Genomic DNA, 14,605 nt, shown 5'->3' with positions numbered 1-14,605 from the left:
TTGGGACAGTGGAGTTGGTATAAGAGCAGCTATATGCCCCACATACTCCTGTCTTCCTGATTCAGCAGCACGCTTAGCTGCACTATCTGCCATCCGATTTCCCTTGGTTACATCACCATCCCCTCTCAGATGCGCTCGACAATGTATGATACCGACTTCTTTCGGCTCCCACACTGCTTCCAATAGTTGTAGGATTTCAGCTGCGTATTTGATTTCTTTGCCTTCTGAATTCAGTAGTCCTCTTTCTTTATACAAAGCTCCGTGGGCATGAGTGGTTAAAAACGCATACTTAGAGTCCGTATAGATATTCACTCTTAAACCTTCAGCCAATTGTAACGCTCGTGTTAGTGCTATTAATTCTGCCTTTTGTGCTGATGTTCCTTTCGCCAGTGGCCGAGCTTCTATCACCTTGTCTATTGTTGTTACTGCATATCCTGCATAGCGGATTCCTTCTTTCACATAACTACTGCCGTCGGTGTAATATTGAACATCGGGGTTCTGGATGGGAAAATCACGAAGATCTGGTCTACTTGAGAATACTTCATCCATTACTTCCAAACAATCATGTTGACTTTCAGTAGGTTGTGGCAAAAGGGTAGCTGGATTTAAGGTGTTTACAGTCTCTAAATGCACTCTTGGGTTTTCACACAACATTGCTTGATACTTGGTCATACGGCTGTTACTAAACCAATGATTTCCTTTGTAATCCAACAACGTCTGTACTGCATGTGGGACTCGTACATAAAGTTCTTGACCCAGAGTGAGTTTATCGGCTTCAGCTACTAGCAGGGCGGCTGCAGCTACGGCTCTTAGACAAGGTGGAAGTCCGCTGGCCACTGCATCCAATTGCTTAGACATGTAGGCAACAGGTCTTTGCCATGATCCCAAGTACTGTGTCAATACTCCCACAGCCATTCTTCTTTGTTCGTGTACATATAAGTAGAATGGTCGTGTGTGATCAGGTAGACCTAATGCTGGGGCACTCATCAAAGCCTTCTTCACATCTTCAAATGCCGTTTGCTGTTCTTGGGTCCATAAGAAGGGGTCGTGCTCTGTACCTTTGATAGCTGCGTACAGAGGTTTTGCTAGTATCGCATAGCTGGGAATCCATATCCTACAGAAGCCTGCTGCCCCCAAGAATTCTCGCACTTGTCTTCTATTCTTGGGTATTGGTATTTGGCAGACAGCCTCTTTTCTCTCTGGCCCCATAATTCTTTGACCTTCAGAGATATGGAATCCCAGATACTTGACAGTTGGCAAACACAACTGAGCCTTCTTTCTAGACACCTTGTATCCTGCCTTCCAGAGAATGTGCAGTAGATCGTGCGTTGCTTGCTGACAGATTTCTTTTGTAACTGCTGCTATCAACAAGTCATCTACGTATTGTAACAAGACACACTCTCCTGGGATGGACTCGAAATCCAGTAGATCTTGACTTAGGGCTGAACCAAATAGGGTAGGTGAATTTTTAAACCCTTGGGGCAGTCTTGTCCAAGTCATTTGGCGTTTTGAGCCCGTTACAGCGTTCTCCCATTGGAAAGCGAAAATACATTGACTTTCTGCGGCAATTCGGAGGCAAAAGAAGGCATCTTTGAGATCTAAGACTGTGAAGTAAGTAGCCCCGCCCGGAATTAAAGCAAGCAGGTTATATGGATTGGGTACAACTGGATGTATACTAACAACCGCATCATTGACTGCTCTCAAGTCCTGCACAGGTCGATACTCATCTGTACCGGGCTTTTGAACAGGCAGCAATGGGGTGTTCCAGGGGGAAGTACAGAATTTTAGGATACCATACCGTATGAACTTATCCAGATAAGATTGGATGTTCTTCTTAGCCTTCTGCGGGATGTGGTATTGTCTTAGGCTCACTGGATAAACCCCAAGTTTCAGTTCAATTTTTATAGGTGGAATATTGCGGGCCAGTCCTGGTGGGTTGTTCTCTGCCCAAACTCCTGGTATGTTAAATAATGTCTCATCACTCCTAGGGTTTTGGCTAGTCAACGCTGTATAAAGTCGCCACTCTTCTTCCTTTGGTACGGATAATGTCATGATACCTGAAGGTCCATTAAACTTTAAAGATGTTGTTCCATTTGGTAGGAACGTAATCTGCGCTTGTAATTTTGATAGCATATCACGTCCCAGCAATTGGACTGGACATTCAGGCATATAAAGGAATTGATGTTTTATTACGTGGCCTCCCAATGTACAGAGTCGACTTTTAAGAACCGGTCTTTCAGCACTTCTTCCAGTTGCTCCTATCACAGTAATAGTCCTTCCAGATGGAGGAGCAACTAGATTAGTCACCACTGAATGTTCAGCACCAGTGTCGATCATGAACGCACTCCTTTTTCCCCCTATTGATACATCGACCATAGGCTCCGCTCGACCAAGGGGGATGGAGCCCGGTCGGTATCAATAGTCCTCCATGACCGTGTCAGCCAATCCTACGAAGTCCCTACCTTCTCTATCGCGGGACCTTTGCGCTGCTGGAATATACCTGTCTTCCCTAACACTTCCTCTGTTCCCATTACTCCCTCTATAACCATTACTCCCTCCGGGGCCTCCTCTACCTCTCGCTCTGCCTCTAAAGTTTCCGTAGCCTGCCCTGGGTTGGTCTCTCTCGTACTGCTCTCTTTGCGGACATTCGTTCCTCCAATGCCCTTCTTCCTTGCAATACGCGCACTGATCCCTACTCAAAGGCTCCCTACTCCATCTATTATTGCCTCTATCTGGGCCCCGTTTATCTACGCCTGCGATCGCTACCGCTAGCATCTCAGCCTTTTTACGCATCTTGCGCTCTTCCTCTTTCTTGCTTTCTGTTTCCCTATTCATATAAACCTTATTCGCTACCTCCATTAGTTGGGTGATTGACATACCTGCGAACCCTTCTAACTTTTGTAGCTTGCGCTTAATATCTCCGTAAGCTTGGCTGACAAAGGCGGAGTTCACCATTCGGGAATTGTCTGCGTCTTCCGGATTAAAGGGGGTATACAAGCGGTATGCCTCCAATAATCGGTCATAAAAGACACTGGGCGCTTCATCGCTTTTCTGAATCACCTCAACTGTCTTCGACATGTTAATAGCTTTCTTTCCTCCGGCTTTCATGCCAGCAATTATAGCGTCTCTATAGGCTCTGAGTTGAACCATATCAGCACCATTTACGTTCCAATCGGGATCGGTGTTGGGATAATGTGTTGCGGCCCATGCTGATGGATTGGCTTGGTTTAAAGTACGGGCTTTATCTTCTAATGCTTTAATGGCTGCTTGATTTATTCTTGTCCTTTCCTCGTTATTGAATAAAGTCATTAATAACTGCTGGCAATCAGCCCATGTCGGGTTATGTGTCTGTACTATTGAGGTGAACAGATCAGTCATAGCTTGTGGTTTCTCGGTATACGAGGAATTGTGGGTCTTCCAGTTTAAAAGATCGGTTGTAGTAAATGGGACATATACGAAGACAGGGTCAGCGTGTGCCATTTGACCTGCGGCATCGATATAGGCTGACCCGGGATTCAGACGAAGAGGCATCTGATAGTGTCTTAATTGTTGGGCACCGGTCAACTGTCGGGTCTGTATGGGGCTACGTGGAGGGGCGTCAGTCATGGGTTCCAGTCGGGGAGAAATAGGGTATGGGGATGTGGGAGCTTGGTTTTGGGAAAAGGTAGTAAATAAAACACTTCGAGCCGAGCTAGATGAAGCTTGACCGGAAGTCTGAAGTGGCGCCAAATCAGGATATTCGTTTTTAATGGGGGTTGGTTCTGATTCCGGAAGGGGAGATTTAGTACGAGGGGGGGTGGATCCTGTACTGGAGGAGGAAGCGGAAGTGGATGGGGGTAATGAGGGGAGGGCTGCAGGACTTCCTGCGTTTGCGTCACTTCTTCTTAACGGAAAGTAAGGGGGCGGCAAAGGGATCTCGGACTCAGGGGGCGTGTCCAAAATGGGCCTAACACCAGTCCTAGTGGACGAACAAGTCCTAGCTACCATGAGGCGACATTGCTCCTCGTGGCATGTCCGGAGCCATTTTGGCGAGTCATTTACGGCCTGTCTCCAACAGTCAATATAAGGAAACTGGCCGTAAAGTTCAGGCCTACCCGATACAGCCACGTGTAAGCGCTGTACCAGAGTTGGATCCAAACTGCCACGTGGCGGCCATGCCGCAACCAAAGTAGGCCACTCCCTAGTACACAAAGTGACCAAACGTACAGGAGACATTTTAACCCCAAAATCACAGGTTTTAAATCCCTTTTTAAAATTCTTCACCATACATCCTAAGGGATCCGGAATCGTTGACTGCGACGCACCCATACTTAACAATGGAACGTCGTCGACAACGAATACTATACACGCGTACTTTTTCAACAGTCACACCCGTTTCCTCTGGCAACAGCACCACGTGGTACGGTTACCAAGTGAAACGTACACAATAACAATAATCACTCAGGGAATTCCCGTACACACACAGCTGCTACACCAGTCACTATATAATCAATATTATGCCCTTTGGCGTAACTATACAGTCACCCACGCTATAATTCTCTATATACGAATTACCCGTCTATAACACACCCCAGTAACATCGTCTTTTACAAATAGCGGTTACAGTACGGTTAGCATAGGTCAAAGCACAAGTTAAGGTCACAATACAATTATTAGTGGTTATGGTGTTAAACATGCAATGGACGACAATGATTAGTACTTATATACAGTGTCAATAAATATACAGGGTTATGGTACCGTGCACTATAATACAGCAACACACTATTAACACTCTCGCTAGACGGCTGAGCTCGCGCTATCTAACAAGATATACACTTTACTAAACAATCGTTAACACATTTACAATTCCCAACTAAACTATTGGCCAGTACCTTGATGGACTACCTAAAACTATATACACCCGTTTTGGTTAGCCACACTGCCCAATCACCACATATATAGCGAGCTAGAGAACCGAATTTACACAGGCGCCTCTTAGTCGCACTATCAAAAGTCTAGTGGGTTCCAAATTTACACGCCTTCCCACTTAGCCCAGATAGGATGAGAACTAGCGAACCGAATTTACACAGGCGCCGCTTAGTCTCCCGGTCCCTCCGACCTAGCGAACGTAATATACACCCTAGAACGCTAGTCTAGACAAGACACCGGTGTCCGGCTAGGGCTATTTACACCAGGACCCCGCCTGACTAACCAAATCAAACGGTCTGACTAAAGAGCGTTCGATCGAGCGGTGCGCCTTCGCTCCTTCCCTCCGACAGAGGGGGCAGATACACAGATTCAAAACCCCTTTGGGCCTACCGCACAATCGGTATACCCCTAGTGGGTCCTGCCGTCTAAAACAGCAGTTGTCTTACCTCCTCGTTCCTGAACCTGAGTTCACACTCATCGACGGGGACACCCCAGCACTTCTCACGTAGAGGCCGATGATCTCCTGGACAACAGACCAGTGGCGCCGAGACGAAGGGAGGTCCACGCAGAAGTTCAGGGGTGCAGCCGTAGAGAACGTGGGCAAAGATAGACCGTCTCACGCCTCTGCCTCTCAGCTACCGTTGAACGATGAGCTTCCCGGCCAATGCACCAAATGATACCGGAGAAACTGACGGAAGCCAAGCACAGAGAGATGGACACAGGTTTCTTCAGGAAGGAAGAGATTCTTTATTGGATCACCGATCGGGACTCAGAGGGACTAATGTCACCAAAATACAGCAAGTTCTGAGCCCCGGACAATAGTGCAGGCTCCTTATATAGGCATATAACTCCTCCCATATTAAGCTCCACCCGCACATTCTCTTAACCAATCAACACAAATAAGAATTAACTTCCTGTTTGACCGCATGGCTTGTCCAGCACAATGGAGGAGGGGGAATACTATATCCTGTATTCTTGCACATGCTCCGTACACTACTGATCGTATCTTGCCTCGTGCAACCAACTGATCGATACGTCAGCATATGCACGTACACATGCCACGTGGTAATCTCGGCCTACTAAATTTATTTTTACCGAGATTCCACCACAGTTCCACTATGGCCCTTCCTCACTCCACCTTTATGCCTGAAATCATCAAACTTAATAATCTCACACAATCCAATGCTTTCTCATAGGAAAGCATTAGAAGCCTGTTGCGCATGTGCGGCAAAACACAGCTCTGCGCCAATCAGTATCTCCTCATAGAGATGAATTGAAACAATCCTCTCTATGGGGAACTTTCATTGTCTCCGTGCAGAGCATGGAGATGCTGAACGTAGGCACTGCACACTGTGTAGCACTGACACAGGAAGCACGGCTAGTGGCTGTCTGAGTAACTGCCACTACAGGTGTTCCTAGGCAGCAATGTAAATACTGCATTTTTCCTGAAAGTTAGAAGTTAGGGTGGAAGTTAGTGGAAAATTGGGGAATTTAGCGTTAGGCGTTTAGTTAGGGGTTAAGAGTAAAAAACTATTTTTAAAAAGTTCAAAAGAAAAGTTTTAAAAAGTAAGAAAGTAAAACATTTTTAAAAAGTAAAAATGTTTTTAATAATTAAAAAAAAGTTTAAAAAAAGGAAAAAAAATGCTTATCACAGCTACACTTCGAAACATAGGTTACAATGGGGTACATAGGAACAATGCACAATTTTATATATATATTTAGATACCAGCGGGTAGGTCACGAGTTTATACATAGTAAACATGCTATTCAGATTAAGAGGTCACGAGTTTACACATAGAAAACATGCTATTCAAATTAAGAGATCACAAGTTTATACGTATTAAACATGCTATTCAAATTAAGAGGTCACGGGTTTATACATAGTAAACATGCTTTTCAAATTAGGAGTAAGTAGTTATTATATAGTAAGTCAGCGTGTAGATTAGATGATCTGGCAATACCCTTATATCACAGTACAATGTATACTTTGCAGAGCCCCCAGTATAGACATAGGTTATCTAACTTTTCTGGGGTATGTGTAAAGGATCGTCACCGCTAGGTGGCTAGGCCCCATGTTGAGCATACACAGGGTGCAGGAGGGTTTTCACTTAAAACCTAAGTGTAGCTTACTATCTCTTCTAGCGAACAAGCTAAGTCAACGCTTATACGTTGAGAAAGGTAAAATAAAATATAGCAGTGTCAGATCATGCACTATTTTGTAGTTACATAGGCAAGAGTAGAGACATGTTGGTATCACTATTATGGGTTTAGAGCATAACGTACGTTCTTAGGGTGTTCACTTTCTGCTTAGACTTTATAGGTTGTCTTTTAACTGTACATTTTACTCTTATAATAATAGGAGAGATAGACAGTGGAGCGATAACACATCAGATTAGGAGGATTGGGCTATACAGTTACGCAGGATTCAACTATCCGTCGTTGTGAACACCCAAGACCGTGTTATTATCGCCTAAGGGCGGTACAAGTATGGTTGTTGGGTTCGACATAGGCGACATAGAAAAGGATATCAAAGCAAATAATAATAAACAGAATAAGGAACGTTGTATCATGGATGCATAGGATATCACATATTACTGTTTTGGCTCACGTTTTTATTAAGTAGAGTTCGCATTGAGGCCCGTGATCCCATATACTGCACAACATGGGGCTCGCGGTTCCCACTGCCGAGTCCGGGTCATTCACCCTATGCCAGATGTGTGGAAGGTGTTGCTGGTGTGCTGGTCGTCATGTAGGTCGCCGGTGATATCGTGTGCGTGGAGGACTTCGCTTATGCCTGAGTGGCGTGGATGTTCTGGCTCCGACCCATCTCCGTCCCCGATCTGTGGAAACAGTGCCTGGGCGTCGATGTGGCTTGCCGTTGCGGCCTTGGAGTGGTACTCGGGGTCGTGCTGGAGTGATGATGTGTGCTGGGTCTTAGGGCGATCCGCCTGGTTGTCTCGTACCGTTGCGGGCGGAGAAGGGCGTGATCGCTTAGGTCGAGTGGCCTCTTGGTGTGCTGAGCCGGTAGTCGATGTCCGCGCGGCCGCTTGAAAGGCCAGAGATGGGTGCCCGTAGTAGCGTCGGCGGGTGATTGACCTAATCCACGAGGCCACTATTTGTGCTGCACTCTGGTAGGTCACCCCCCTGTCCTGCAGTGTTGTGCAGAAGGTCAGGCCCAGCCGGTCTAGGGCTTCCAGGTTATGGGATGGGGTATGACTGACCTCTTTTTTGTCTCTTGGGCCCTGCAGGGCGGCCATTTTGACTAGGCCTCAGGTGCTAGGGGTTGCAAGATGTGTAGTTGGTACTGCTCGCTCACGGTGTCAGTGTGCTTGGCAGGTAGGTTTTGCTCGTATCAGACGCTTGGTTATGCCGGGATATCCCTCTCCGGCCAGGGGGGGTAAACGGGGTCTTGGGGGTTGCAGCTTTTCCCGCCGAGCCGCCGGCAGGGAGGTCGGCCGCCTCTCCCGCGCCTGCCCTCGTGGGTAGGCCGCAGCCTTATCTCCGCTTCTGATCGCCTCTCAGAGTCCGGCAATCCGGCTATGTGAGCCTCGGGGATCGCACCGCTTCTCTGCTGTGTATTTTTAGTAGTTTTGATGTGATAGTTTCAATCTGTATTGTACGTTTGTCGGTTCTCGCCCGGAGCTCTGTTTTGGTGCGACCGGTCTGTTCGGCGGTCAGGCCCCGCCCCATCACAGCTACACTTGGTAAAAAACAAGTGTGTCTTCTTTAAGAAATGGTAGGCCTTTGCAGGAAGTTTGAATAAGCAGCCTCCTAAAATATTCCAAAATGGGACATGGACCCAGAATAAAAATGTAAAGTTTGAATAAAACTGAGATGGCCATGTCGCTAATATGTCCCTTCAACATCCACATACACCTGTCAATTGTGCATACAGGATTTACACTTAATAACCTTAAATTGTCACATCTCTTTTACAACACTGTAACTTAAAAAAATAGTGTCTAGGTCATACACTGAGCATATTGTTTTAATGGAGCATAATTTGGTGCATATTATATCAGTGGCATATATCAAATGTACAAAATGCCTAGCAAAATGCACTACGTATGCAAACAAATTTATACTCTTTTTCCATCACAAATGCGGACACAAATTGTTGAAAAATGGCATCAAATTAAGGCACAATATATGCCATATAAGATACCCTGGAGTGACTGCTTTCTCAAAGGGAAGGCCTTTAACCCCTTGAGGACCAAACTTCTGGAATAAAAGGGAATCATGACATGTCACACATGTCATGTGTCCTTAAGAGGTTAAGGGGTTATATGAACTGTCAATCTACTATAATGCTCGTAACTTAGACACAGGCCCATCAACTCCATCTATTCAAATTCTAATCATAGGAACTGAAATAGCCTGGTCTTTTATATTGTATTGTAGCTTCAGGAATATGGGCAAAGGCCTACTATGGGGGTATCGTTGTGCTCAGCAGATTTTGCTGAACACAGTTTGGGGTTTTGTACAGGAATGGACCATTTCAGCTATATGAAATACACATTAAAAGATCCTTGTTATATGTCTGTATGACTAAAACTGAAAAAACACAATTTTACAACAATACTTAGCAGTTTAGCATTAGGTAAATAGCCTGCAATGTTTACTTTTTAGAAAAATATACTTTTGTGAGGCAATTTTGCTTTCTGTGATGGCTGTTGTGGCGGAAGTAACCTCGCCACTGGCTTTTGGAGGAGCCTGTTTTCCAGCCTCCTGCCCTGTGACTATGGCCCCTGTAATAAACTGATGTAAAGCGGCACTTCAAACTCCCAAAGCAGTTTGAAGCGGCACTTCGAACTCCCGAAGCGGTTCGAAGCAGCCAAAGCGGTCGGCTGGTATTCGAACACGTGTTGGCGGCTATCTTTAGGTTGTTGAGTACATGGAACTCAAATCGGACACTCGATGGTGCGAACACCGCTGGACACATACCTGCCAATGATGTTCGGCTATTCGAATGGGAATCAAACGGTGTTCGGTGGGAATAAACTCCCGAACGAGAGACATAAACTGGGATAACTCCAGAAGCTATACCTCCAGTATTTTATATTCTACTTCGAATCCCCGGAAAAAAATCGACCACACGGCCTGATTTCCTGGAACTCTTTTCAGACAGTAATTTTGTGTGTGGTCGGTTAAAATAAGATCTCCATGGAAATCCTGAACCCCTGAACCGATCTGGGTGATTTATGGATATGTTGTTCACCCAGATCGGGGCTATAAGGGGATATATAGGGTTTTATAAAACAATGTGTTTTTCCTGCCTGGAGATAATTGAGTTAATACAGTATCTGAATCAATTATCTCCCAGGCAGAGGGGAGGGATTGTATGTTTTTATATGGGAGTGTCATGCATTTAAGCATTGTTGTTATTGATCTGTGACTTTATACCGTAGTTCCCCACAAGGTCCATGTGGGAGTACTGCTTGCATGGGGACTTGCATAAAAGGCCAGATGTGGCTACCATTAAAGTGAGATTTGTTTTACCCTTCATGAAGTCTAGGCTCATGTTTGGGGATTGGTGAACTATATTCACTCTGGGGATTACTATATCACAGTACTCCCCTGGGTATAAACACGATCTGTTATAAGAGCTGCTCCTGCTATACTCTCTGGAGTAAGAGAGGTTCACCCACTGAAAGCTGGATCCTGGTCTTGGTTCCAGGGTGGGTGGAGGACGGCGAGATCCCCAACCAAGCTGCGGTGGTTTGTGGGGTTTATGGTGCTGATGGTGTCTGGTGGAGTGATGGAAGTACTCGGTGAGCACTAGAGAGCAGCAACTGATGGAGGTACCTGGTCGGGGTGCCAGGCGGTCTGTCACAGCTATTAAATTAACAAGACAAACATACCAACTTCTAAAATTGTTCCACATTTAAGTTTTATTTTACTCCTTGTTTTTATTTTACTCGTTTTATTTTGTGACCTGTAACTTTCTAAATAAACTGAAATCCTACACATATTATGTATTCTGTAAATCAAGACATATAAATTAATTTATTTCAAATTACTTTTCCTAGGCGGGACATATTATATACGTATTATTATTGCCAAAACTGTGAAAAAAACTGATGTTTTGTTTGTTCTTTTTTTTCTTATTTTTTTTTTTTTTTTATACTAAATGAGAATTTTATATATACGTCACATCAAATTAATGCCCCTCTTGTCCTTTAAAAATGATATATAATATGTGCTGGTGCATTAAATAAGAAAAATGTAAATTGAGGTTGAACACTGTGACAAACGCTCCTTCCCATGAATGTTTGCCACGGGCTCCTGGAGGAGTGTGAAAGCTGGCTTCCTGCCCACCGACTATGGTTCAGGTCTAAAGCACAGTTTGGGAGTTACCCTGCCCAGCTGCCATTAGCAGCTTTCCCTGGGTGCCCCTGGTTCTGCACTTTCCCTTCATTCTAATGGAACAGAACACTAGCTCCCTGGCTGCCGTTCCCATGAACCAAACCCACAAATGGTCCTGAGCAGTACTTAGACACAACTGCTATGGAACTAATTTCAGCATGAGGACTTTGTGGGTTCCCGGTCGCCTCAGCGGGACTTAACCGCAAATGTTATGGAACTGTTTTTGGCATGAGATGACCGTGCGGTTCCCGGACAACGTGGTCCAGGGTTTTTAATCACATATTGGAGGTAAGGTGCCTGAGACTGAGGGGAACAAATGCTCCCTGAGAGCTAGGTGGAGCACCCCATATCGCGGATGCAGGAGCTCCCGAAAGTTTACCGGTTAAAGCAACAAATGCACTGGAACTATTTTGGGCATAGGACCACGTGTGCGGACGGTCAGAACTTTATTACGGTGGCATTTCCCCTACACTGCATGGAGCGCTATTTGGACAACTTAGGAACTTAGATCAGGGCTATTTGGGAATGTATAATATGTGGGGTACTTTTATGTTTTATATTTTGTTTTGGGAGATAATTAGCTTACCAGTATTGAACGCAATTATCTCCCAAGCCCAGAGATGCCTGGGAGGGGCTTGTGTTGAATACAATGGAGACCCCCTGCTCGGGTCTGTGCATAAAAGGCTGAGTTTGGCTCATTAAAATCAGTTGTACTCCCAGAACTATGTGTCTTCGAATTACTGGGAGGGGAAAGGGCTACCCACGGCTCAGCACCTTTTTCCAGCTCGTGGAGAATTCGGTGGGGAAAGTCCTTGTAAGGACTAGAGCTCCCAGGACTGTGTGGCGGAGGTACCCAGCCGGGGTACAGGAAACTCTGCTACAAACACAAACAGCAAAATTTGCAACAATTGCTTGTGTCCTTTAGTGTATGTCTAGCTTCTGAATCTGTGTTCTTAAGAGATTAAAGAGACTGCAGAGACAGGCAATAGACAACAGAACTGCTAAATTAAGATTTACTATTTCTAGTGACTGTAGTGTTCCTTAAAAGGAACACTATAGGGTCAGAAACACAAACATGTTTTCCATACTCCATAGTGTTAAAACCGCCATTTAGGCGGCTTGCCCACCCTTGTCCCATTTAGAAAGTGTTAAAACTTACCTTTTTTTCAGTGCCACGCAGGTCCTCCAGCACTTGCCATGCTCTCGATCCGTCTCTTTGGCTGACATCATCAGAATTGATTGTTTTCAGCCAATCCAATGCTTCCCCATAGGGCTGAGATCTCCAAGGAGGCAGGGTGGGGTGGGGCCAAACACCAGCCAGGCCAATCAGCATGTCCTCGTAGAGATGCAAAGCATGGAGATGCTGAACGACAGTGCTGCCTACTGTGCAGCACTGCCCCAGGATGCACCTCCACTGACCATCAGAGGAAGGGTCACTGGACTGTCCCTGGGCTTTAATCTAAACACTGCCTTTTCTCTGAAAAGACAGTGTTTGCATGTAAATTCCTACAGGGTCTGTCAATTACAAATAGCTGTAGTTGTTCTGGTGACTATTGTCCCTAAAACTGTAGATTCTATAATCGACACAAGTCTGCAATCTCTCTCACCATCTGTAGGTGTCACTATTGGCAAGAATTAAAAAAAAAACACTTTAATCTTTGTTATCTGTAGTAAGATCTTTTCCAGTCACTCTTTTTATTTCTATCGCTTCTTTTTTTTTTTAATATATATATATATATATATATATATATATATTTCTTTTTTTTATGACTTATGGACGCCCCTCACATTGCAGCAAATTATTTCACATTAACAATACAGTTAAACATATAAAAAATGGTATGAGAAATAATATCTGCTTCTGCATTCTGTATTAATCCTCCTTCTTCACAATGTCACAATGTATTTTGCAACATGTTTTTAAGACAAACTGCCCAATTTTGAAACATGCAAGCTTATCTCCGAAGAACATCTTGAGAAAATAAGAAATCGTATTTAGGGCATCACTCAACCTTCACATTGTGGGATCATATCTGTCCAGTTTCCATGCTTTGAGCACTCGATAGAGCTTGAACCGTTCAGCTGAAATCCTGCATTGCACTGGAAAAGGCATGAGGAACTATAGGCAAATTGCCCAAAAGGGTGTCTGCAGCTCACTGATGCTTTAGGTACTTCTTGTACTGTATCACATGTTACCACTAAGAAGAAAAAAACAAGGCATTTGTTCATTATACTGGCAGATAAAGGGAAAATCCTAAAAATCTAAATCTGAATAAAGTAATTACTAAACATTTGGATTTGCAAAAAGCAACCACAAAAAATAAATAGAACTTAGCAATCTATTGTTTTCTGTTTCACTGGTAAGTCGGACAAAACTATGCATATGTTTTCAAAAATCTCTCTATATTTCCTCTGTGTTCACAAAAGACACAATGACAGGTGGATACAGTGACTTAATTTAAAGGGATAATCCACTGCCCAAAAAAATAAAATAAACATTGTTTAGAAGATACACCCTCAATGAAAAAAATACAAATATTTAATTATGCATTATTTTATTGGGGTATATCTAAAAACAGGTTTCAAAAGCTGCAGATCTCTTGTCTGCAGCCTTTTCAACCCCTCCCCTTCTAACCCCGCCCAGACGTTTGTTGCTGTCCAATCACAGACTTCCCAATGAAGCTCAATGAGACGTCTTGCAAGGCAGGTGCTCCAGGCAATTGCTGCCTCTGGAGTTTAGCTCCACAGAGTTAAAAAAAACAGGAAGTACCAGGAACTGTTGCCTGATTGACAGCTAGGGTGGTGTAAAAAGGTTAATTTATAAAAGAAACAATTTCTTTTTAAATCTGAACTTTTTGTAATATCAAATAAATAGAAAACACACTTTTCACACGAAAAGCATTTCAGAAAGCTAAAGTGCTTTAGGAGTTCGAAGTGTCCATTTAAGTGAAAGACCACTATAACTTATCATACTGGTCTAGATGCAAGGAATCCTGGGTACTGCTCCTCATTTTCTAATAAACTACTTCCAAAAAGGTTTGACAAAATGTGGTGTTCTTCCAGACACTAAATCCTGGATCTTCTTTAGTCATTTGGATAATGTAGTAGATAATTGCAGATTATCTGTCCTATTTTTGACAGCAGCGATGGAGCGAAAGTGGTGGGCACCCTAGTACTCACAGCTTCACAGCACTTCCATGTATTAGAGTAACCATGTACTCGCAATGTGCTTATTCAGAGATACAGTATGTGTGTGCAATGTCATGATCCCTCATAAATGGTGTCAAGGGGATCTAAATGCATCTAAATTACCACTGACTAAATGTGTATG

General features: G+C 44.2%; 1 protein-coding gene across 1 annotated transcript in view; it reads right to left on the bottom strand.

The window, feature by feature from the left end:
• Positions 1-14,605, bottom strand: part of LOC134569259 (P-selectin-like) — a 133,159-nt gene that overhangs the window by 63,248 nt on the left and 55,306 nt on the right. Inside the window, exon 5 of the mRNA XM_063428174.1 lies at positions 13,287-13,472. Coding sequence (XP_063284244.1) covers positions 13,287-13,472 — 186 coding nt within the window. The remainder of the gene's footprint in view (positions 1-13,286; positions 13,473-14,605) is intronic.

The sequence above is a fragment of the Pelobates fuscus genome, chromosome 7 (assembly GCF_036172605.1).
Source record: "Pelobates fuscus isolate aPelFus1 chromosome 7, aPelFus1.pri, whole genome shotgun sequence".
Lineage (NCBI taxonomy): Eukaryota > Metazoa > Chordata > Amphibia > Anura > Pelobatidae > Pelobates > Pelobates fuscus.
This window is presented reverse-complemented; position numbering and strand designations above follow the sequence as displayed.